Here is a 25,871-nt window from a genome sequence, read left to right as displayed (position 1 = left end):
AAAGATTGAAAAAAAATGAATGGTCTCAGTATTACAACTAAAAAATGGAAAAATAATCAACAGGTGAAGACGGTCAATAGTTTTAATTTCGAAGTATTATGCTTCAGAATCGCTAACCTTCCAATCGAACAGGTTAGGGAAAGTACAGAGTAGGACAAATGATTTTTTAAACACTTCATAGAATTGAATTTGACCAAGATTTTGGGTGTATTTCCAAAGGAAAAAGTTTACATAAGGTGTCAATCTTATAGAGAAGTAAGGTGCACCTCAAAAACCATCGAAGAATGTTGTTTTGCTGCTAGAAAATTCTCCACTTAATCATCATGATCTCAATATGTATGGGTATGAAAGAAAAATGAATTTTAAAGCTTAAAAATAGTACATCTTTGTGACACATTATCTACAACATCTATTTTTAAGATTTAAAAAAAAGTGGCGAAATATGTTATGCTCTGATACCACTTTTTCTGCTTTGATACCACTTGTTGTGCGCGGAAACTCTAAACCTTGTTGGGTTGATTTTTGGCAAATAAAGTATGAGAATAAAATATGAAATACACACCACAACAATACACAAAGATTTACCTGCTTCACCCAAGAGGGCTACATCCACGGGCACGACAAACTGAAATCTAATATACCAAGAAAAGTTACATCAAAGATTTTGAATCGACAAAAATCTCAAGTCTATAAATTTTAAACAACTCTCCATTCCTTCTCTTTACTTCTGGCAACAATTACCAACAACACTAGACCAAATAGAGACGAGAGCAACGAGAAAATTACTTTCTTTCTTACTAAAAAGGGAACAACCCAAAATATCTTTGGTAACCAATTCTCTACAAAAAAACAAACAAGTCTCTCAATCTTCGGGATTCTAAAAGAGGCACCAAAAGAGATTGAGAGTTTAAAAGAGACTTTACCTCCCTCTTTCTCCAGAGGAACCACCATTTCCATATGGTGATCCAAATAGGCACACGAATTATCTGCCCTTTCATTCTATGTTATAAAGTTAAGAATCCATACTAAATAGAAAACTTTTTATAGATCTTACATATATATCAAAAAATTAAGATATATATCCAAGAGTCCTAATCTTTTTAGATTTCTATTTCCTGAAAAATTACTATCAATCTCAATCTTAGAAATATCTGGATCCCACATGAGAATATCTCAATCAATCCCACAAAATATGAGATTTCCATATGTGCGTACCACCAAACCCAACAAAATATACCCTTGGGTCGTAATGAGAATTTCAACAATGAAAATACATCTTGTGACGAGATTTTGAGGTGCCCCTTATCGTGATTGTTTAAGGATGACACTTTATATAAACCTCGCCCATTTCTAAAGCACTAGGTGAACCACTTCCCAAAAGGAGAGAGAGATAATGTGTGTGTTTCGAGCACCAATATCCTTAGATTTAACAGGGCACAAAAGAGATAGCCAACACGAGTTGGCTTGAGATCAGTGGGGAAAATCTTCCTATTTTTTAATAAAAATATCTTCTTTTTAATAATAATTTCGAACCAAACACTAATCGCCATTTTCAATTATTCTCTCCTATTTCTTCCATAAAAAGATCACGGAATTAGTGTAGAAATGTACTTTTTGAGAGCCATTTTTGTATGCATACAATTTGATATTTTGTATCGAACAGCAAAATGCAAGAAATTGAGAGACCGAATTTCATGTTTTTTTTTTTCACCCAAAGTCAAAAAACTTTTATTCTTTCTCTCATCGTTTCCCCAAATTTGTCCTATAATATTCCTATCACATTGATATAGAAAAAGTCAAAACAAAATTTTTTGAATTAACAAAAAAAAATTTCCAACTCAAGATCATACATCTTTTACAGGTATTTTGAAATTAAAATCAAATGATATAGGCAAAGTGTTAAATTGTTTATCTTATGAATAATTAAAAAAAATTTCCATAAAACAACTATTGATTTATCTCTTATGAGTAATTTCATAAATTTTCCATAAAACAAAGATGAATTCCAAATTTGTATGGGAGCAACCCGGACTTCCAAATGCCATTTATTTCACAACCCAACTGTTTGTAAAGAAGCACCACCAAAAACATTAGATTTTTCTCATGTTTGGCAATCCGAAGATTTTCTCTCTCAAGGCTTTCACATAAGACAGCAGCCTCCCATGTTCAAGTGAGGTCTCTCTTACTAACCCAACTTCATTGAAAGCACATAGCCATGAACAAAACAGAGGGGTCTTCTCTGTTTCCACCAGTCTTTCTCCACGGAACTCTTCCATGACTTTGATCCAGGTAGACAGAGAACCCACTAAAATTCCCAAGAAACCAGGGCTTTCTCCATTGAAGAATGGGTTCTCGCCTTCGAAATCTTTTTGAATACCATGTTCAAACACCTTGAGGTTCTCTGTAAACGATAACACTGCCATATCTTGCTCTTTGCCTGATTTCAAAACAGCAGCTCTGAAAGTCTCTGTTACCTGATCCAAACGACAATGCAAGAAATCAAAAGATAAAAGCCAAAAATAAATGGAGAAAACCAGAAGCTCTGCAATTCTATGCTGAGCCAAAATAAATGGAGAAAACCAGAAGATCAAGCCAAAAACGTCCATAATTTTAGTCCAAAATACTGAATAATTCAAAATATGATCCAAGAAACATAGTGATTATCAGCTAACTGAACTGTAGGGTTTTTGGGAACCGCTCGCTTGCAAAACCGGGAACCCAAATACTGGGATCCCATCCAAGATTATGTACACAATTAGTTAAACGTAAAATAAATTAATATAATTATAAATAGAGTGCAAAAAACAATGCAAAAACTAAAATCACACTACAGCGGCACACAATTTATGTAGTTCACCCTACAGCGCTACGTCTACCGTCTCTACAAATAGGATTCCACTGTCATGAAAATTACAATTTTTTAGTTACAAGAGATAATACATCTCTCTAAATATTGATAAAAACCTTACCGATCTTTCTTTCTAAACCCACTTTCCCGACCGAGCAATACCGTCCATCAACCTCATTTTTCCAAACCATTATACCACAACTAGAAAAAATACCTTGAGAACAACCGAGAGACTATCTCTCTAGAAGTAGAATCTTAAACAATCCAAAATCCCATAAAAATACTGCCTCTCCTAGATCTACAAGAAGCCATCTCTCTCTATTCTAGACCCATCTCTTCTTAGAGTTCCTTTCCCACAACCCAAAAGGGGTGACCCTTAAAAAATGAAGATATGTATTATAGTTTCTTTGAACCCCTTTTCTAAAGATTATCAAGCATCTTTTTTATTATTCAAAAAAGCGTCTTCTTTTTACTATAATACTCTTAATTTTTTTAAAAAAAACTTAATGCAGTGAATTTGACTATCACCAAACCTAACATGAGCTAAACAACAGTAAATAAAATTAAAAAAGCCAAAAACGTCCATATAATTAAGCCAAAATATACACATGTATATCAAAAAACAACCACTTTTCATAACTGTTGGGTTTTACATATCAATTGAAAAGCTGAAATCAAGTTTTTTGCCTAAATCAAAACTGAAAACTCAATTCAAAATGGACGGAAAATCTCACCTTTTTCTCGAAAAAGTCGGCCCAAAATCTCACAAGGGCTTTCTTGTAAGCATTTTCAGGCAAAAGAGGTGCAAGTTTTGGCCAAGTTTCATGAATGTATTCCAGGATGATGAGAGATTCAGCAATGGCCTTGCCATTGTGTATGAGAACCGGGACCGTTTTGTGAACTGGGTTCAGTTGAAGAAGGAGAGGGCTCTTGTTGCTCAAGTCTTCTTCTATGTGTTCATAGCTTATGCCCTTGAGCTTTAAAGCAAGTTCTACTCTTAAGCAGAAGGGGCTAGGCCAAGTGCCAAGCATCTTCACTGCTTTCTCTGATGAAGCCATGGAAGCCTCTCTGAGTAGGTGAGAGGTAGAGGGAGAGAGCGAGAGAGAGGGAGAGAGAGGTGCATAAGATCATTTTCTTGATTATTATAGAGGATTGGTGTTGTTTTTAGTTGTGTCCATATGTTGCATGTCACATTCTTTATAATGAGGGATGATTCCATATCTTTTGTATTTTCTGGTGGAGCTCATTTCTAGTGCATTAGTGCCTGGAAGGAATAAATGGTGGACTAACCTAGGTATTTATGTTTTTTTTGGCTAAGGATATTTCTCAAGGGAGAGGCACCTTGCAGCTTTTTAGAGTTGTAATACAAAAACTATTGGTATCTTCACTACATTAATGATGAACTAAATCTTTAAAACAGTGAATGAGGGTGAAAAAGGAGTTGACATTTTTTGGGTTGTGGAGGCTTTGAAAATCACAAAGGAAGATGGACTTTTTTTAGTTTTAGGTATGCTATTACGCTATCTCGAAACAATATTTACATCCTGTTTATTAAATTCAGTGTGCATAAAGATGTAGTAGGCAAGCTCGTCTTCAAGATACCTGATAATAGAATTTTTTTTTATGTTATTTCGCCTATTTAAATATTTAATGGACTAATTTTATTTTTTTTTCTTTTGGCGGAGGGGATAGGGGTGAGGAGAAAACAACTATAGAGTTTAAGAAGTGACCTTTGAGTGGAGAGATGTGACTCTTCATTAGGTGGTTATGATTTAACTATCTCCTCATTAATTGTCACACCCAACAATCACCTCCTAATGGCAATAAGTTGCGGTTTGTATAGAGCTTACTAATTGTCACACCCAACAATCACCTCCTAATGGCAATAAGTTGCAGTTTGTATAGAGCCGACGCTCTAAATGATCAAATTAGAGCCCACCTTCAAATAATGTTGAGAAATATGGTTTCAATAATGGAAAGTTTTGTGATAGCTTTAAATTATATTTTCACTTTTAGTTATAAAATTTAAAGCTGAAAAAATAGTGTATATTGAGCATATCTATGAAAGCTTGAAAATCTTGAAAATTGACGGTCCAAAAATACGTTACAAGATGCACTCTTCCCAAAACTTGAATTACATTTTTTTCTCATGCCTATGCATCTTGATGTCGAGATGATCGATTTGAGGATATTTAAGTATCAAAACAATATTTTCTAATAAAATTTTTGAAATAAGCTCTAATTTGATTGTTCAGAGCCTAAGTTCTATAGAAACTTTTCCCATAGTGAAAATACGGGAAAATATTATAAAAGGGGTCATATTGGCGTAAGAAGATCTCAATTAATTTATGTTTTGATTTTTATTTACCTAATTAAAAAATATTTTTAAAATTATAAATTGCCGTTATTCGGAGTGAAAAACCTGGACAAGTGGAGGCATTTCAACAATTTGATCTACCCTACACAAGCAAAGATACTCATGTCTTTGCTTTGGGCAAAATAAGGAAAAGCAAATTATTTCAACAATGCAATCTGCATCCCCAGCAAGTCGGAGAGAGAAGGTTGGCTAAGAGCGGGGAATGAGGGAGAAATAGGTGGCTAACACACTGCGATTAGGGGTGGCAATGGGTCCGGACCGGGACCTGACTGGACCTGAAGTTATCATACCCAGACCCGACCTAAAAAGTAAAAAATATATATAAATATTATATTAAATATATATATGTATTATTTAAATTTTATAACTAAAATATATAATTATATTTATTTAAATATTAATAAAATATTATATATTAAATAATATTTAAATAATAACACTATTCGAGTTGGGTCCAGGTCGGATCCACATGAACCCAGACCTGGACCCGAACTCGACCCACCGAGTTCAATTTTTGAACCCATACCCGGACCTTGGTCGGGTCGGGTCGGGTCATCAAGTCCGGGTCCATTGCCACCTACCCTTAGTACAATATCCCCTGAACTGAATTTGTTTGACCCAAATTTTAGGTATATTTCTACAAGTGCTACATGAAAAACTTAGAAAACAAAAAGAGAAGTTGTTGAGCACATGTATCCCTTGATGTAACAGTGCACCTAATGGACACCTAACATGAACCCGTCTTCTCTTTACTCATAAAACAATTTTTTGAGTTCTTTTTTTAATTGTTTTCATGGGAATATTTGCTAGGGTCGTAAAAATGTGGATATGCAAGAGGTTAAATAAATAGAAAAAAAAATATATAAAAGATCAACCTTATACTGTAGAACTAAGGTGCCCATCAAAAACTTATTTAATAAAAAATCTTGTGATTTTATTTAATAAAAAATCCATGATTAAAAGAAAATGAGCAAACCCCTAATATGCTATTTTCAATGGTTCTCTCTCATTTCTTTTTCAAAAATCACAAAATTAGTCTCATGATGCTATGTTTTTGTGCCTTTTTTTTCCTATGTATACAATTATTTTTATCAAAAAGTCGATCTACTGGTTCAATGCTACCCTAAACGATATCCTAAGCTAACAGAATAGGAGCCTTGTGTTTCAAATTTCAGCACCCAATGTTTTGGGGGCAATTTCTCTATTATGTAACTCAAATTAAAATCGGGAGCAGCCGGGTGAATAGGTCATATGGGAAAGCGGCTTGGATCAGCAAATCACGGATCCGGATCGACAATTCCACAGATTCTACCATGTGTGAATCTGTCAATAAAGAACTAAAAAATTTAAAAAAAATAAAAAGAAAAAAAAATTACTTACAGAAAACTAGATTGATTGCCTGGTTGCATAAAAAGCCCATCGTTTTTCACGGGGAATCGGTCAATTTTGTGGGAAACAGCCTGATATTTGTTACTGCGTCCCGATCCCAATTGTCATTTTCTAGAACATTGACAAAAAGTATTTGCGTCACTTTGCTCGTGTCATTAATTTGTCTTAGGTTTTTTTTTTAAATGAAGACCATTCACTCTCATTAAGAAGACGACATGGTTTCTATTTGTCTAGGTAGAAATGAGTTACCTTTTAAAAATTTATTTTTGAAATGGATTTCTGGATTTAATTTTTAAGGACATGTAATCTCTAAGATAATGAATATGAAAAAATAAATAAATTTTGAAAATTAAAAATAACAATTCTATCAAGAAAACATTTGGACCATTAGGTTAGTTTCAATTATTTCTAGATGAACCACATATATGCATCGGATATGTTATGCCCGGGACGGCAAATGAAGAAATGCCATCCCAGCCGCATGAAACAATTTTTCTTGAGAAAAACGAAAAACAATGGGCACAATAATGTTACATTGCCGTGCTTAGATTCAAGGACTGAAACCCACACAATCAAGAAAATATTATCCTTTACACAACCATTACCAACATTGGTCTCTTTCTCTCTCTCTCTAAATCTTACACACACACTACACCCTCCATTTTCATCATTCACATAAAAAATATCTGCCACTTCTCTCATGAACTCCCACAGTAGCAGGAGAAAGAGACTTCTATGGGGAATCAGAAATCCAACCCCAACTGGTTATCCTTTAACAGACACGGATCATTTTTCTCCATGAGCTTGATTTCCCCTCTGGATCTATTAGGATTCGGTGCAAATCTCAATTAAGGTTACCTTTAATTTGCAATGGATTGAAAGAAATTTATTTCACACGAGTATGGCTACCTCAATTTCTCCCATTGAACAATCTCTGTAGAGCAGTGTGCAATAACTCGGCTTGAGCTCAGGACTAGCCACTTGCCCGAGCCCAATAACTGAGTCGAGTCCGAGTGGACTTGGCAAGTCATGTAGAAGCACACGAACGGATCAACAATGGAAAACAAACTACAAAAAATTGTTAAAAAAAAAATAACGTAAAAAGCAAACAAAACTAAAACGACATTAAAAGTTTAAAAATGATGGAAAAAGATCTACAAAATATGGAATTGGAAAAAAAATATTTTTGGTTGGAAACAATTCAAAAGTTCTAGAAAAAAGGAAAATAGAAAAAATAACTAAACTTGTCATCAAAAACATCAGATTTATATAAGAACATGTTTAAAAAATATAATTTTTATGATTCTTTGTAGGGAAATTTATCAAAATATCCACGAGAGATGACCTATGTAACATTCTACTCTTTTCAATTACTTCAACTCAAAATCATGTGTTTTTTAATGGGTATTTTGAGATTAAATCAAAAGATATAGGTAAGATATTAAACTGTACATCTATCATGCTTAATTTGATAAATTTGCCTTGAATACATAAGAAACCAGAACTGCTCTTCCTCTCTCTCTAACCTTTCACTGGGAGAAAGCCTCAGAGCTTACCGATTCTTCGTTTGCGGAGAAAGTTCTCCTTTGAGATTTCAGATGAGGGAAACATTGTTTTCGAGGGCCAAAAGTTGCAGAGCAAAGCCTCAAGTTAAGGAATCCCGCGGGATGATAATGAACCTTGGACACAGTCCATGAGATCGTGCACAAGTAGCTGAATACTAGAAACCAGCAATGTAAACTGCCTCAAGGGAGGGAAGAATAGAGTGAGAGGAAGGAGTGACAAGGCCATGGCCAAAACCAGCATCTTTGTAGTTGAAATCTAGATTGGTGGGAGACGACAATGGAATCCCTTCATTGTTCTCAAAGATTCATGCTTGGTACACATATAGTGGTAGGCGCACATGTACATATGAGTTCGCTGACTCATAAAAACCCTTTTCTTATTTATTGGTATGTTTTTGAATTGGGGTTAGGTGTGGTTGATGGGCTGTGAGAGATAGAGAAGGTTGAAAAACTTTTGGGTGTGGTTTCTATAAGGATGCAACCTTAAACAACCCAATTATGGCGAACCTCCAAATTTTATCATATAATTTTGGTATAAAAAATTCTTAGGATTATTTGAATATCTATTTCTATATCTAATTATAAAATTTAAAAGTTAAAAAATAGTTAAAATCAAGTATATCTATAAATATATAAATTTTTTGAAAATGAACGGTCTAGATAATGTGCTGCAAGATGCACTATTTTTGGGACTCAAAATCTTCTTCTTTTTTTCATATTTATACATCTCAATGTCAAGATGATCGATTGGAAGATTTTTCAACATTAAAACAACATTTTAACCTTATATAAATTTTTTCCTTTTTTTTTTTTATATATTGTTAACTAATGGTTTGTTTTAGAATTGGGGTTGTGGTTAGGTGGATGGGGTCGTCTCCTAGAGATGATTAATGCATTGCAACATGATTTGTAAGGATTCAAAAGTCCATGGAAGATATTTCTTTAGCAGTGTTAAATGTTTATTGTTTGTATTGTTGGTTGGATTGCAATTATTTAAATGTTCATGTGGAGACAAATTATTCCATGGTGTTGGTTGTCTTCTATACTTGTTTGCTTACCCATTTGGTGCTGTATGTGTACTAGAGAGAGAGAGAGAGAGAGAAGACAGTATGTGTGTTATTTTTTTGGCTTGGTGTGGTGTAGAGAGAGAGACGGCCGTGGTGTTTCCCTTCCCCCGAGAAGAATGGCCAAGAAAAATGTTAAAACAGGCTGTTAAATAATAGAGAAAATGACCCTATTAGTTTTTTTAGGTTCGTCTTATGTGCCCTTTTAAATTTAAAATTTTAGGACCGTTGACCTTCATTTATATATTATTTTTTGTTTTTTTTTATCTTTCAAACTTTTTTTTTAATTACAAAATACCATCCCCATCCGTTAGTCAACTCCATTCACTTTCTCTTCTCTTGCCCATAACCAATCTTACCTCTGTAGACCCCACTCTACAAATTTAGATTTTTATTTTCTTTAATATTATAACCTATTTTACAATTGCATCAAGATCTTTTAAACTTGAAAAATGATTAATCAATATCTTAATTATTATTGTTAATAAATTATTATTATTATCTATTCATTTATTAAATAATTTTATCAAATACCTATAAAAGATAAATTATTTAACAATTAATATATTGTTGTTGTTATTATCATTAGTATAATAATAATTATCATCATCATTATTATCATCAATACAATTTGTATATAAGTCACACAAAAAAAATATAGATGACTAATGTATGGGTTTAGCATTTTGTATAAAAAAAATATATCAAATTTGTAAAACGGACAGAAAAAAACATAATTGAGGGGTTAAAGGTCTCAAAATTTTCTATTGAAGGGTACAAGGGATTTGGTCACTCAATGGGCTAATAGAGATGGAATTTTGGGGAGGGGGGTAGAGATCGTTTTCTCTTAATGATAAGCATGTTAGTACTTGCTACTTAGAAAGATGAAAAATTCTACTTTAGTCTTTTCTATCATTTTAGGCCCAAGTTCCACTTTCTAGAGGGCATATTGTGTTGATATTTTATTTTCGGGTGTAGTTTGTATAATGTTGAAACTTTAAACAATCAAAGTAGGGTGCATGTCCAAACTTTCTCATGAGATATAATTTTCACATCGAAAATTCTTCGAATGGCCCAATAATCTATTTTTATCTCTAATTAGAAAAGTTTAAAGTCCAAATATGATTCAAATAAAACACATCTATAAATGGATGAAAATCTTAAAAATGGATGATCCAGATAATGTGTATTGGATCATTGCTCCTATTGGGCAATGATTCCATGCAACCGTTGTATAGTAATGTGATACAACAACTTTAAAAAACCATCTTATGGCCATTTATTTGATCCAAATTTTGAAATATATACTCTTTTAATTCTAATGAACAATCACAAAAAAAGAAAAAATTGAAAACACAACCTAGAAAGTATTTTTTTAGCCCAATTAACATAGGTCGTTCATTTTGGTGAGATGCTTAGATCTAGGCCTTAGAAAGATTTTTCCATTTCCAATTTGTTTGGATGGATTTATTATCATTAGATGAACAATGTTAAAAAATAAAAAAATGATTTTGAGTTTATAAAGGATAAGATCTTGAAATTCACAAAATGAACGGTCTAGATTCTTTTTTGGAGGGGACTCATTTTGACCATATATAGGGTTCAAATTGAATTTTTTTTTTAGAGGGAATTGATTATTGAGATGAAAAGAGTGTGTGTGCAAAATTTGGAGTAATACAAATATCACAAACATGATTTTCTAGAAGTGTCGTTGCATTATACTATAATAAAACCGTTGTATTGGATCATTGCTCTATATTATTTTTAGGACTTCAAATCATATTTCTTTTCCATATGCATACATCTCAACATCAAAACGAGCACTTGGATGGTTTTTCAAGATCAAAATGGCTTTTTCCAATCAGACTTCTGAGTCTCATATTTCTTTTCCATATGTGATTTTTTTGGCCTGCTGAAGTCAACACGTGTACCGCAAGTATAGTGTCACGTGGTCAAAGGGAGGGCTTGTGTACAAAAATATTTTTATGAACATAAAAACTCGGTAGCCTGCTTAGTTCAAATTAGACTTGCTGAATTTTACCATTATTGTAGACTTTTTGTTTTAATTTCACGAATATTTTGTTTTCATTTTTGCTAACTTTTTTGCTTTAATTTTTAGGAAAATTATGTAAATATCCCTTTTATTATCTGTTATCACGAAAATACCTAATAGTTTTTTTTATTACATAAAATAAAATAGATATTTACGTAATTTTCCCTAATTTTTTTGAGTCCTAAAATTTTTTCTACATATGAACTGACGAGATTAAGTCGGTTCCCATTATTTTGGTTCCAACTCATCAGCCTGCTGAGTCAAATTGGACTTGCTGAATTTTGCAAATTTTTTTATGTTCTATTTGAATTTCAGCTAAATTTTCTTGCATGATTTTTGCTAAGTTTTTTCGTTTTAAATTTTGGAGTCATATTTTATTTTTCAAAATTATGCAGTCATACAAAAGTTTAATAAATATTGGGGATTGTTGAGATTCTAACAGGTTCCCAAGATTTTGGTTTAATAGGGATGAGGATGTTAAACCTTCCTTTAACCGTTCGGATAGAGGAGGTGGATTGCATTACATATAGCTAATGTAAAACTTTGTACACATCTTCTCATAAGTTGCTGAACCGAAATAATTGGGATAACGCTTGAATAATGATGAAACTGTCGAGTGAAAAGGACTTGCCAAGTTTTTTTATTTTTAGTTTTTGTTGTTTTACAAACTTTTAATAAAATATTAGGAACTTTGAAACTCTGCTGATTCCTAGGTTTTGGTTCCAGACTCAAAAGCTCGCAGAGCTCAAATTAGACAAATCGACCTCAAACAATCAAAGTAAAATACACCTCCAAATCCATGCATAAAATGCAGTTTCGGTATTGAAAGCCCCTACAATAGTATTACTTTTACACCTATAATAAAACTTAAGGCTCCAAACTTGGTACAAATCAAGTAGATCTACAAAATGGATGAGCTAAAAAATGTGTTGCAAGATGTATGATTTTAAGAACTTGAAATTGTTTTCTTTCGCGTGCATATATCTTAGGTTCGAAATGACCAATTTGAAAGTCTTCCCTTATCAAATCAACATGGACTTTCAAATTGCACCTTACTTTTATACTACAAAGTCAATACCTTATATAAACTTTCTCCTTACAAGAAATATATATTTCATTTTTAAATTGATCGCATACTTTCCTTGCAACCTTAAGATAAAAAGCTAGTAACATTAAAAAATACTATCATAAAATTCGAAAGTTCAACATAAACAGATGAAATATGAGATATAGGAAAATACACAGCACAAAAGGTAGAATAATAAGAAATTATTTATATTCTTAAACTTATTTGCTAGAGCTAAGGGCCCTGTCTCTATAGCCTTGGGAGATTGCAAGTAGCTTGCCATGATCAGGCAAAACTTCCTTGACAACACCAACTTCACAGAAATTAGACATCCAAGAAGAGATGAAAGGGGTCTTCTCTAGTGCAAGAAACCTCTCTTTTGTGATCTCCTCCAGTACTTTGATCCAGGCCAAGCTTGAACCCACAACAATGTCAAGGTAGCCGAAGGTTTTGCCGTTAAGGAAAGGTTGGAGGTCGCTGAAGTCCTTACAAAAGCCGTCTTCGAGCACCATAATGTTTTCTGTGAATTCAGCTATGGCCTTCTCTTTTTCTTCGCCTTCAGTCTTGAGAACAGCTGCCCTGCTGGCTAGAAACTAAGGCAATGAAAAAAGAAAATTAGCTAAAAGATTATCTTTTTGAGCTCTGTGAATATTTCTTTTTTATACTCAAAAATTGATATTTTTGTTTTCCCTAAACAATATGAACTACTATAGAAGTTTTTGCCATTAAAATTTTTGGGATCTAATTTAGAATTAGAGACGGATATCTTTAAAAAAAAAAAAATGGATTTTGAGTTCTTAAAAACATTGATATGACCATCGAAAAATTAGACAGTCTATCTCTGTTATATGCGCCCTCTCTCGGTAAAAAACCAGTTCATTTTATCAATGAAACTCTTGGCACGAGAATAGCTTCCATCTCTAAGAATATAAAAAGAAAACTAAAACCAATCCTTACCTTACGATTGAAAAAATCAGCCCAAAACCTAGCAATTGCTTTTCTATAAAGATCATCAGGCATCAAAGCTGGTAAATCCTTCAAATTTTCATCAATATATTCAAGGATGATGAGAGATTCAACAATTGACTTTCCGCCATGTTATGTAAAAACACAGGGACCTTCTTATGTTTTGTAATAGGAGTTGGCTCTTGTTGCTCAAGTATTCATAGCTTATGGCTTTGAGCTTGAGAGCCAACTCAATCCTCATCACAAAGAGGCTTCCAAAAGAACCAATTAGCTAGCTTCACAGGGGCCATGGCTTCTCACTTGAAATGATTGTGAAGTGTTTTTAGAGCACTTGAGGGTGAATTTGGCGTTGAAGATTTATTGTACTGTGCTTTCTTGGTGGAGGTCATACTAGGCTTTTATTTTATAGATGCTCATAGTGGACTAAAATTAAGTCAAATTTCTCAAACTCTTTTTTACTCTCCTGCAGGAGCATCTCAACTATATACTCCTGCAGGTCAAATATTGTCTTCGCGTATTTTTAAAGAACTCAAATTTTGGGATATAACCTTCTCAACCGACCAATCTATGTGCTGTTGGCGTGTGTATGCATGTGTGCTTCCTATGATTGAATCAGGACCGCCTGATGTGTAGACGTAGATGGTCAGATGTTCCTTTTAGATACTCAGAATACAAATTCGTCTTTCGAAAATACTCGCATAGTGATTCTAAGACGTCCAATAGAACAAATCCTCCTAAATAGCACATTTTCCTGAGGAAGTAAGTTTACAGTGTACTCCCACTAGATCACACCATATGCATTACTCTTTTATACAAATGTACCTGTGTCCAAGTGCAATATATTATAAGTATATTATAAGGTTCCAACCTTAAACAACAATCCAATTATGGCGCACCTCCAACTTGTACCATAACATGTAATTTAGGTAAGAAAAATTATTAGGATTATCTCAAAATCTATTTTTATATCTCATTATAAAATTTAAAACTCCAAAAAAAGGTTAAAATCAAGTAGATCTATAAACATATGAAAATCTTGAAAATGGACGGTCTAGATAATGTATTGCAAGATGTATTATTTTTTAGACTCAAAATAAATTTTTTTCTATAAGCATATATCTCGATATCGAGATGACCAATTAGAGGTTATTCCAGCATTAAAATAACATTTTATGATGGATTTTTGAGGCACATCTACATTTTAAGGTTGCAGCCTTATATAAACTTTTTCCATATATAAATGATATGGTAAATGGTCCACATGAATTTGTATGCGTATACAAATGGGTACCTGAAGGTTCGAGATAAGTCTGTGATAATGCAACAAACATGTTAGTTATTTGCCATTACACCAATATTTTAAGGAAAATGGTTTGATAAGGCTAGAACCCTATCAAAATAAGTAAAGCCTCTCCCTGTGAGTACGCAAGGGAGTAAATGTACATTGTGCTCTCATTGGAGTATACACTGTTTGGACCTATAATAAAAAGTAATATTTTAATAAAAATTTGGAAGTGCAATATGAGGAGAAAATCTTGGAACTAAATGGGTGAATCACATGATTATATATATATATATAAAAGCAATATCTTCAACAAATGATTCGGAATAAAACTGAAATATCAAGGATTTGGACAAAAAGTCCTGGAAATAAAAACTAATCTCTTAGAACACATTTCTTGAGTGAAAATTTTAAACCAAATTTCTCTTATAAAATAAAATTTCTATGCTAAGCTAAACCATTTTAAAGTACGAAGCTATGTTTTGATACCCCGATCGTTCCCATTAATGATCTAAAAAATGTTAAAAAATCAATGAAATAAAATAAAATTAAAATAGGGGTTTGTAGGATAGGAATATAGTGGGGACTTAAAAAAATATTAAATAAAATTATAAAAATAAAAAATAAATAAAAAGAGATTTTATGGGGGAACCAGGTTAGGACCCAAACCATTCCAAAGCCTATTCGGTCCTGACCAATTCCCATCCGATGCTCCAGCTAAAAAACAACCCTGTTTTAAAACAATGATATGAAGTAACCATTTCTCGAGTGAAATTTTGAAAATCAAGTATAAAGTATTTGGTACATCAAAATATTAAGCTAAAATTTTGTATATAGAGTTGTCGCTTTAAAATATAAAGTATTTGGTACATCAAGTTTTGCATATAAAAATTTAATTTTGTATAGGAGAGCAAACCACTTTGAAATGTAAAGTAATAGCGTACATTAAACCATTTCCCGAGTGGAATTCGGTAAATCAAGTTTTGCATAAATTAAACCATTTCCCGAGTAGAATTCGGTAAATCAAGTTTTGCATATAAATTAAACCTTTTCCAGAGTGGAATTCGATAAATCAAGTTTTGCATATAAATTAAACCATTGCCTGAGTGGAATTCGGTAAATCAAGTTTTGCATATAAATTAAACCTTTTCCCGAGTGGAATTCGGTAAATCAAGTTTTGCACATAAATTAAATTTTTTCCCGAGTAGAATTCGGTAAATTTATTTTGCACATAAATAATACCATTTTACAAATAAATTAAACCATTTCCCAAGTGGAATTCGGTAAATCAAGTTTTGCATTGAAAACAAAAATTTATTTTGCACATAAATAATATAATACCATTTCACATATAAATTAAACCATTTCCCGAGTGAAATTCGGTAAATCAAGTTTTGCATTGAAAACAAAATTTTATTTTGCACATAAATAATACCATTTCACATATAAATTAAACCATTTCCCGAGTGGAATTCAGTAAATCAAGTTTTGCATTGAAAACAAAATTTTATTTTGCACATAAATAATACCATTTCACATATAAATTAAACCATTTCCCGAGTGGAATTCGGTAAATCAAGTTTTGCATTGAAAACAAAATTTTATCTTGCATATTTTCACATATAAATTAAACCATTTCCCGAGTGGAATTCGGCAAATCAAGTTTTGCATTGAAAACAAAATTTTATCTTGCATATCATATTAAAAATAATGCCACAACACTTTCATTGTCAAGAATGGGATTCGAACCCATGCCCTTTCGGACCAGTACCTGAAACTGGCGCCTTAGACCAACTCGGCCATCTTGACTTTGTTGGCATTAAGACAATCGTAATTTATACTTGTCAATATCTTTTATTAAGTTTCTTCACTTCAACCATCGAAACCTTTTACAACGATACCACAGTGATGACTTTCTTCTGGTTTTCTGAAAAAGAGGTTAAAATTCGACAAATTTATTTTGATAATTTTGTCCGCATCCAGTCTCTACATTAAAGGGTCGATCCAGGTCAACCCCAACTCAACTAAGTTTGGGCTACGGCTTGCTTGGGTCCAAGGCATTGGACCAGAACTTACCCAATGGGTTGAGTCGGGTCCGATTCAAGATATAAATTAGAAAAAAATATTACACATATAATTTTGTATTTAAAATTATATAATTTATTTGCATTGTACATATATGTACTTGGTCCCATAGGATCAGGCTAGACCGCTAGATTAGGACCTGGACTTGATCTGGTCTAATATTCCGACCCAGAGCCAAAACTAAATCGGGTCCACTTGCTTGTCGACCATACCCAATGGCCAACCATGCAGCCCTATTGCCAACCCTGGTCTGGTAAGTCAAATCTCCCAAAATTGATCTTAAGGATGAGTTAAAGCTTAAAAAAAAAAAGTATAGATAGCATAGATTTATGAACACTTGAAAATCCTAAAATGGGTGGTTACATAATACTCTACTTTAGGACTTGAAATCAATTCTTTTTATATCCAATAAATCAAGAAGTTGACATGATCAATTGGAAGGTTGTTCAACATCGAAACAACAATTTTCAATAGTTTTTGAGGTGTAGATACCTTACATACACCTCTACACACATAGGACATGTAAAGAGACATCCAACTATATCATATCGTCGAGAGGTCATGGAGCATGGTAACAATAAAACATTAATTTTTATGTGATGAATATTATTTTTAATTGATTTTCAAAATATTAAATCAAGATCGATCAACTATGAGCCTCTAGATATTTATATAAGCTCTATGTGTGTGAAGAGTAGAGGTAGAAGAAAAGGTTTCCCTTCCTCTTCACCAAGTACAAAAGATATTTCCCTTTGCCAAAACATTATAAGCATGATAGACGGCATCGAGGGAAAAGAAAATAAACATTTTTGGGCTTGAAGGAAAAAACATAGCTATTAGAAGTTTGAGGACTGAGCAGATGAAAAAGGAAATTGTCACTCTAAATATAAATGTCGATGCAACGAAGTTAATTTGATGTGATTATTAATTTGATGCGATTATGATGCTGAATTCCCCTCTAAACAAAGGGTTCAAAGTCATTGCACCCCATTTGTTCGATGAAATTTCGAGCCGAAATTTCGTTTCCTCGAAAATTTCACCATTTTGCAAGAGCTCTGGACTCGAAGATTCATGGCGACCTTTCTATCAAATGGTTGGACTTGGATTCAAGCCCAACCAGTTCATCTATGGCAGCTTACTTTCAGCTTGTGCAGCTTCTCAAGCTGTAAAACCAGGCCTTCAAGCCTATTCTCATGCAATAAAAACTGGGTTTTCTTCAGATGATTATGTTTGTACTGGGATGATTGGTCTCTTTTCAAAATGCCATTGTTTTAATGAAGCTTTGAGAGTTTTTAATGGAGCTAATCGAGAAAATGTCATTTCCTGGAACACCACTATAGCTGGGGGAGTTAGAAATGCGGATTACAAGCTGGCATTGGAACTTTTCCTTCGAATGTTAGATGGGTTTTCTGCACCAAGCTCGTTTACGCTATCCAGTGTTTTGGGTGCTTGCTCTGGTTTGAAGGCTCTGGTTTTTGGTCAAGGGATTCATGGATGGGTGGTTAAGTCTGGCGTAGAGGGTGATGTTTTTGTGGGCACTGCTCTTGTTGATATGTATTCGAAATGTGGAAAAATGGAGGATGCAGTTAAGGCTTTCGAGAGAATTCCAGATCAGAATGAGGTTTGTTGCACTGCAATTATATCGGGTTTTGTCCAATCTGATCACCCTGTCTCGGCCCTTCGGTTTTTCATAGATAAAAGAAAAACTGGGGTGGATTTCAATCAATTCACTATAACAAGTGTATTATGTGCCTGTGCTCAAGTTGCTTGGTTTAAAGAGGCATCCCAAGTCCATTGTTTGACTGTAAAAACTGGGTTTTTTGAGGATTGTGCAGTTCAAAATGCTCTGATAAACACTTATTCAAAATGTGGGTCCATCGATTTTGCAGAGAGGGTGTTTGAGGGAATGGGTGGAGAGAAGAACTCTGTTTCTTGGGCCTCCATGATGACTTGTTATGCTCAGAATCATATGGGCGGGAAATCGATCAAACTGTTTCAAAGAATGCTAAATGAAGGCCTGAAACCAGAGTGCTTCGCATGCTCTAGTGTTTTGAGCATTATTGGTCTTCTAGATATGGGGAAGCAAATCCATTGCTTTGCCATAAAGGCTGGACTTGACATGGACATTTCAGTTGGTAGTGCTATTTTCACCATGTATTCCAAGTGCGGGTGCTTAGACGATTCTTATAAAGTTTTCGCGCTGATTCCAAAAAAAGATGCGGTGTCATGGACCTCTATGATTGCAGGGTTTTCTGAATATGGCCAGCCGATGAATGCATTTCAAGTGTTTCAAGACATGTTAATGGCTGAATTGAAGCCTGACCAGGTGACTTTAGCAGCTGTTCTCAGTGCTTGTACGGCCTGCAAGTCCATGAAGAGAGGGAAAGAAGTTCATGGCTATGCAATAGTTTCTGGAGTGGGGTCTGAAACCCTTTTTGGGGGTGCTCTGGTTACCTTATATTCAAAGTGTGGTGCTCTAGTTTTAGCCCAAAGAGCTTTTGATTCAATGCATGAAAGAGATTTAGTAGCATGGTCATCACTAATTTCAGGTTATGCTCAGAATGATATGGCCATGGAGGTGATGGCACAATTTAGAGATATGAGGATCTCCGATTTGGACATGGATGGGTTCACAATTTCATCGATTCTCCGCCTATCCGGCTCCTCTGTGAAGTTGGAACTGGGTATAGAGATCCATGCTCTTTCTGTGAAATCAGGGTTGGACCTCGATCACTCAGTGAGCAGCTCTCTCATAACAATGTACTCGAAATGTGGGAGCTTATATGACTCTTCAATAGTTTTCGACTCTATAATGCAGCCCTGTTTGATTTCTTGGACTGCAATAATTGTTGCTTATGCTCAGCATGGCCAAGCAAATGAGGCTTTGAAATTGTTTGAAAAGATGAAGAGAGAAGGTGTTGAACCAGACTCTGTGACTTTTGTTGGGGTTCTCACAGCTTGTAGCCATAATGGGTTAGTTGAAAAAGGTTTTAGCTATTTGAATTCAATGGTGAGAGATTATGGCCTCAAACCAGGAACCCAACACTATGCTTGCATTGTAGATTTGCTTGGTCGATCTGGTAAGCTTGAAGAAGCATGGAGGTTTATAGAATCAATGCCTATTGAGCCCGATGCTTTGATTTGGGGTGCATTGCTTGGTGGTTGCAGGGTTCATGGCCATGAGGAGTTGGGGAAGCTTGCAGCTCAAAAACTTTTGGAGCTTGAGCCACGGGATTCTGGAGCTTATGTTTGTCTCTCCAATATCTATGCAGAAGCTGGTTGTTGGGAAGAAGTTAGAGAAATTAGGAGCTTGATGAGAGAGATGGGTGTGAACAAAGAGCCTGGATGGAGTTCTATGTGAGAGAATTCATGATACAAAAACAAATTGGTCGGTGAGACCATGTCAGTAAGCAAAAGCCTGGATGGATGGTGTTCACTGTCTCTTCGGGTTTCTGGAGCTTGTGTTTTTCACTCTTAACTATGCAGGGGCTGATGGATGGGAAGAAGTTAGAGACATCAGAAGCTTAATGAGAAAGATGGATGTGAAGGACGAGTCCGATTTTGAAAATGGAAGAACAAAGAGACAAAATTAAGCAAAACATAGTATTTATAATCTTGAGTGGCCTAGAGAGAAGGGGGCTGCTTAAAGATACACAAAAAATCCATGATACTATTATGGGGCCTTTCTGATATTCACAGGCCTCGGAAAGCTTTGGTCTGATGCACAATAAAAACTTGACCTTCTTTGCTGTATTTATAACAACAATATGAGCTAACTGTCCCTAAACATTTCTTTCTTCACTCTTGTAACAAATTACTTTATTCTTCTCTCTCTCATCATGTATAACTCTTACTCGTGGAATAGTTTGTGGACATCTCACTAGGGCAGGATGAACAATCCCATGACCAATTTGGTTTCCAGGCATCGAATAGAGCCGATGGCAAATTCAAGGGAAAACCGCCTGCTCTAGCATTGCACCATTGATTACCACTGACATCACGACTGTTATTTTCTCTCTTAGTCAAACAAGCTTCCCCTTCTCCATTTTGCGAGTTTTCATTCATCTGAGGCTGTAAATTCACACCGAAACTGCTACTCTGGTTCTGCAGTTGCTGCCCAAACTCGACATTTGCAGAGGCTTTTCCACCATCACCAAGAATTTGAGGAGAGAGATTGAGGAGCATGGAGGCTATATCCATGGTGGATTTTGCAGGTCCTAACATATCAAGAGGAGAGAAAGCAAACTCAGGAGCTGACGTTTGGGTTAATGGAAATGGTTTGCTCAATGTGGAGTTGATGGGTTTGTAAGAGGCTAAGTTTAAGTGAGAGAAATCAGGGTTTGAAGCATGCAGTATCTCACTGTAGAACTGTGTGCCTGGTCCAGCTTCACTGGTACAAGAGATGTTCTCAGAAGAGAAATTAGTGTAGCTTATATTATTTGAGAATATGTCTTGATTGTTGGTTTCTGGTAATGGAGAGACCCATGATTGAGAAAGTGCTCTTTGTGTCATGGAGTTGGTTTTCTTGAAGATCCTGCATATTGCCCATGAATCCTGCACAATTTAAACAGGGAAAAATAAGTAGAAAAAAGCATGATTGCCTTAAATGAGAGAGAGAGAGTCTTAGTCAGCCGGATGTAAGAGAGCAGTTCCATCCTAAAGGAGCAGAGTGAGAGAGGGAGATTTAGTCTTTTAAATCAGGAGTACAAGAGGAAGAGAAGTTAACTCCAATTCTAAGGGAGAGTGAGTAGTTTACTCCATAAATCACACACACCAGTACAATTTTTAAACCAGCAGAGAGAAAGAGGGAGTTATTGTTAAATCAGTAGTGAGAAAGAGAGAGAGAGAGAGAGAGAGAGAGAGAGAAGTACTATAGTTACTCTATAGCTTCTTACATTTGCAGGCAGGTTCTTGTCAAGGGGCTTCTTTGGAGAGTTTGAATCAGTGAGAGAGGGGAGCCTGAATTCATGCATCATCCAGTCAGTCTTAATTCCTTTCGCAGCTCTCCCCTTATAGAAAACCAGCGATTTCTTGAGACCAATACACTTTGATCCTTCTGATGAATAGATAGGTCTATCTGTTCCTGTGGCTTTCCAGAACCCAGCTCCTGTTACTCTGTTTGGTCTAGCACTGTTCCTGTATTTTCTGTCTCTTGGGCAATAGAAATACCACTCCTTTTCTCCTATAGTCGCCATCTCTTCTCTCACATAAAACATGGAAGGGGAATCCTGATCAGATTCATTGGAAACAGAAGGAAAAACAGGAGAGAGAGAGAGAGAGAGAGAGAACACAAAAGAAGACATCTTTGGTAGAATATTATAACACTAATGCCTGATTACCGAGTAATGAATTTTATGTACAAAAGCATATAGTACACTTAGCTCAAAACAAGATAGAGACGCACACATATTTGGGTGGAGAGAGAGAGAGGAACTCGTAGTAGTAGCAGTGATCTTAGAGAGAGAGAGAGAGAGAGAGAGAGAGAGAGAGGAAGGAACTCATAGTACTAGCAGTGATAGTGATCTAGAAAGAAGACTCAAGTCAGGACTCCCTAGGGTGCTAAGCACAAATCTGGAAACTCGGACTTGGCTGAGTCTGTTAGAGATTCATTGGAGTCCTAAAAAGTTAATAAAATATTGGGGCCCAATTCCGGATTTGGTAGCCTGACGAGTCACACCAACTAGGACGAGTTTGAGTCAAACTCAAATTTTGATTCACTTAGTATTACAGTGCAAAAGCTACTTTTGGTTGAAACTTAGATAATAAAAACTTCTCCTAATCCTATTGTTCATAATAACAAACTCCATTCACAACTTCAATATGGGGAATACTCAAACAAAGGCCACATGAATTGTAGCAAAACTAAAGAGAGTACATGAAAATACACGCACAAACACTGAGAGAGAGAGAGAGAGAGAGAGAGAGAGAGAGAGAGAGAGAGAGAGAGAGAGAGAGAGAGAGAGAGAGAGAGAGAGAGAGAGAGAGAGAGAGAGAGAGGGGCAGCTTCCATTGTTGAAACTCACAAGTAAAATAAAATCTCAATTCCAATCCTGAGAATAGTAATGTGAAATTAGACATGATATAGAATTTAGGAAAAAGACGTATTTCATTTATATGATGGGGTTATTTTATGAAATGTCTCAAATATCAATATAGAAACTTTCACAAAATTAGGCATCTCATAACCTTGAATCCAGTCAAATTGAGATAAGGCTCCCATGAATTTAGTGGTTGTACCTTGAAATTTTCATATTTTTTCGCAATAATTTTTTTTACTATCAGGTACCAGCATAGCAGTAAAATCTTGAAAACAGGTAGCAAAAGTCCACAGAAAAGCAGTAAATTTGAAAGCTACGAAAGAGACAAGAGGACAAGTATTTTCAACAAGGAAGCTTCATGAAAGTGTTCTACTAAATCTGATGAAGCCCAGGCTAAGATCACCAGCTACACAGTGACTGAAAGTATAATACAGCACCAGCAAGCCACAAGAAAGTTCTTGAATTTTCTAAATTTAATTCATCACAAAAATCTTCTTCGAAGTTTTCCAAAACTACAGTTCTGAAGAACCTGAAAGGCAGAACAATAATGAAGAAAAAGATTAAGAGCTTCTCCAGAACCTCAGAAGAAGAGTTTTAAGTGTATATACTTCACAAATCAAGAAGACCCAAGAGAGAATTCAATGGAAAAGGTTTCTTGCAATAGGATACTGTTGAACCAGAGCAAGCTGCAGACTTCCTAGAGAGAGAGAGAGAGAGCAGTTATGGAGAAAGAGAGAGAAACTACTTACTGGGAAGGTCCCAGGGATCAAACTTGTAGATATCTAGCTGTTTTATTAGCTCAATTGAGAGTGGCTTATGCTGTATCTTCCTCCTGAGATAGAACCCAACAAGCTCCTCATCAGTTGGATGAAATCTAAAACCAGGAAGCATCACTTCATCCATCCTATCACCCTCACTTTTGTAATCCATTTTCTCTCACCACCCAAGCTTTCGGACTCTAGAACACTCCCTGGCTTCAAATCTCAAGAGAGAGAAAAAAACCAAGATACCCAAATAAACAGCTCAAAGAAAACTCTGAACCCCACAAAGTTTCCTCCCTTGATTCTCTCTGTAGCTAAGCTAAAACTAACAGAACCCAACAACTTTTCTCAGACAAAAAAGCTCAAGAGTAAGCTTCAAGCTCTTCTTAATCACTCTGTCTTTCTGAGTCTGGACTGCAAATTCTAAAAGACTAAGAATTTACAGTTCCAATTCATGGTCTTGTTCTCTTTGTTCAATGCCATTATATGCCTCCTCGTAAGGAGGCTAACCCCGAAGCTTAGGCCGGTCTTTAAGGGAAGGGGCAGTAATGGAGGCCTTATGTGTTTCTGTGAAGACCGAATTACACAGCTTAAACAACTACCAAGAAACCCGAGTCTTAACAGTGAATTTCAATGCAAGAAACTCTAGTACTTAAAAAGTCTTAAAATCTCTCTCTCTTGCTCGCGCTTCTATTAGTTTTTTATGTTGACCTTGTTCTTAAATCCAATGAGAGGGATCTCCAGAGACTGCAAAATCAGAAGCTTTTTGGGGATGTTCAAAATACTCTGATTTCACACTGATCACACTGTTTATTTAATTGGGGGGATTATTATCCTATCCAAAACCAGGACAAAGCAAGGTTCTGGTGGCTTATTTTGTAAAATAATTCAAATATTGATCAACTTCCAACACAAAAGCTCAAAATTCAATTCAATCCCCAGGACCCACCCTCTAAATTCATCCTTTTTACTTACTAAATCTCTTATTCTATACCACCCATGATCCAAAACCCCCCTTGTCAACCTCTGCCATAATTCTATTCCTTATTCTCTCTCTAGAATTAGATAATACCCCTTATATGTCAATGGATACATATGTTCTTGGGATCTAATTAAGATTCTTTTGGACTGAAATAGCAATTACTATTTTACCCTCTGAAATGGATAACAAAGAACATTTTATCAAAATATATATAAAAGATGAGATATTTGATATTTTATTTGGAAAAAGCATTTTCTCGAAATGCATGAATATGAAAGAAAAAATATATATTTTAAGTCTCATAAATAGTGCATCTTGCAATAAATTATCTAGACCGTCGATTATCAAGATTTTCATATATTTATAGATCTGCTGCATTTTAACCATTTTTGGAGTTTAAAATTTTATAATTAGATATGAAAATAGATTTTGAAATAATCCTAAAAAGAACTTCACGAAAATTACATGTTATGATAAACTTTGGAGGCGCACCTTAATTGGATTGTAAACCACATGTTTTGATAAATTATCTATTTCAAATGACTAAAATAAGCGGCAATCTTTAGGTCTAGTTTAGACATTCTCATAAATATATTGTTAATGAGGATAGGTGAGGTTTATATAAGGCGTAAACAATCAAAATAACGGGGACCTTCAAGTTCTATCTAAAGATATAGTTTGGGGATCAGAAACTTACCAATAAACCTATAAATTATAGAAAGTCTTGAAAACGAACGGTTCAAACGTTATCACAAAATGAACAGTTATTGGAATTTGAAATCCCTATTTTTACATATCCATATATCTCGAAGACGATCGATTCCAGCAACATAATGTTTTCTGGTAGCTTTTTGAAGTGTATTTACTTTTATAGTAGAAAGTTGACACCTTATATCAACGTTTTCCTTAGGTATGGGAACAAGGGTTTTAACTTCGTGGCAGAGATAATCCCAATTTTTAGTATGAAATAGAAGAAACAAGACTTATTCATGATTAGCAGGAGCCAAACTAACATCGATTTCTATTGTTTCAAGTAACCGGGTAGGGAAATAGAATTACTTCTAATAATTGGTGTGTCCAAACTGGCCCATATTGGGTAATCATGAAATTTTGAATTAAAAGCTAAAATGATATTCTCATAGGACGCTTACATGCAATTCTCACATAGAGAAGGGAAAATTTTATATAAGGCTCACACCTCAAAAATACATCGAAAAAAAGAGTATTATGATGTTGAAAAACTTTGAGATTGATCATCATGACTTTGGGATATATGGGACAAAAATAAAAAAAATTTCGAATCTTATAAATAATATATCTTACGACAGTTACTTTTTTTTCTTTTCTTTTTTTTTTTTTTCTTTTTTTTTTTTTTCAAATTGCCCCTTTTCAAGA

General features: G+C 34.7%; 4 protein-coding genes and 1 non-coding gene across 5 annotated transcripts; 1 reads left to right on the top strand and 4 right to left on the bottom strand.

Moving 5' to 3' along the window:
* Positions 1-2,010: 2,010 nt before the first annotated feature.
* Positions 2,011-4,867, bottom strand: LOC18422207 (glutathione S-transferase U7). Its single transcript, XM_011623883.3, has 2 exons — positions 3,583-4,867; positions 2,011-2,474 (listed from the first exon to the last, which is right to left on the bottom strand). The coding sequence occupies exons 1-2, from the start codon at positions 3,904-3,906 to the stop codon at positions 2,091-2,093; spliced, it is 708 nt and encodes a 235-aa protein (XP_011622185.1). The 5' UTR covers positions 3,907-4,867; the 3' UTR covers positions 2,011-2,090.
* A 7,683-nt stretch (positions 4,868-12,550) lies between these two features.
* LOC18422206 (glutathione S-transferase U17) lies at positions 12,551-13,688 on the bottom strand. The gene is given in 4 exon segments (XM_006827158.3): positions 12,551-12,955; positions 13,320-13,457; positions 13,460-13,491; positions 13,494-13,688. Coding segments are annotated over 4 exon segments (618 nt in total). The 5' UTR covers positions 13,570-13,688; the 3' UTR covers positions 12,551-12,583.
* A 2,650-nt stretch (positions 13,689-16,338) lies between these two features.
* Positions 16,339-16,419, bottom strand: TRNAL-CAG (transfer RNA leucine (anticodon CAG)). The gene has a single exon. It is a non-coding gene; the product is annotated as a tRNA-Leu (tRNA).
* Positions 16,420-17,129: 710 nt separating this feature from the next.
* OTP87 (pentatricopeptide (PPR) repeat-containing protein) lies at positions 17,130-21,206 on the top strand. The gene has a single exon (XM_006827157.4). It carries the CDS (start codon positions 17,636-17,638, stop codon positions 20,054-20,056), a length of 2,421 nt encoding a protein of 806 aa, XP_006827220.1. The 5' UTR covers positions 17,130-17,635; the 3' UTR covers positions 20,057-21,206.
* Positions 20,278-24,086, bottom strand: NAC094 (NAC domain containing protein 94). Its single transcript, XM_006827156.4, has 3 exons — positions 23,483-24,086; positions 21,591-21,892; positions 20,278-21,249 (listed from the first exon to the last, which is right to left on the bottom strand). The coding sequence occupies exons 1-3, from the start codon at positions 23,661-23,663 to the stop codon at positions 20,533-20,535; spliced, it is 1,200 nt and encodes a 399-aa protein (XP_006827219.2). The 5' UTR covers positions 23,664-24,086; the 3' UTR covers positions 20,278-20,532.
* Positions 24,087-25,871: the final 1,785 nt, after the last annotated feature.

This window comes from Amborella trichopoda, chromosome 4, assembly GCF_054954075.1.
Source record: "Amborella trichopoda isolate Santa Cruz 75 chromosome 4, AtrichopodaSantaCruz75HAP2 v2.0, whole genome shotgun sequence".
Taxonomy (NCBI): Eukaryota; Viridiplantae; Streptophyta; class Magnoliopsida; order Amborellales; family Amborellaceae; genus Amborella; species Amborella trichopoda.
The sequence above is the reverse complement of the archived record's forward strand: the minus strand, read 5'-3'. Positions and strand labels throughout refer to the sequence as shown.

What these genes read in the sequence shown, in the direction of transcription:
- LOC18422207 (XM_011623883.3), bottom strand. Translation starts at nt 3,906, where the DNA reads ATGGCTTCATCAGAGAAAGCAGTGAAGATGCTTGGCACTTGGCCTAGC. An exon ending in CCGACTTTTTCGAGAAAAAG is followed by an intron (nt 2,475 to 3,582) that starts GTGAGATTTTCC and finishes CGTTTGGATCAG; the next exon opens with GTAACAGAGACTTTCAGAGC.
- OTP87 (XM_006827157.4), top strand. Translation starts at nt 17,636, where the DNA reads ATGATGCTGAATTCCCCTCTAAACAAAGGGTTCAAAGTCATTGCACCC.
- NAC094 (XM_006827156.4), bottom strand. Translation starts at nt 23,663, where the DNA reads ATGGATTACAAAAGTGAGGGTGATAGGATGGATGAAGTGATGCTTCCT. An exon ending in TGATCCCTGGGACCTTCCCA is followed by an intron (nt 21,893 to 23,482) that starts GTAAGTAGTTTC and finishes ATGTGAGAGAAG; the next exon opens with AGATGGCGACTATAGGAGAA. An exon ending in ACAAGAACCTGCCTGCAAAT is followed by an intron (nt 21,250 to 21,590) that starts GTAAGAAGCTAT and finishes TAAATTGTGCAG; the next exon opens with GATTCATGGGCAATATGCAG.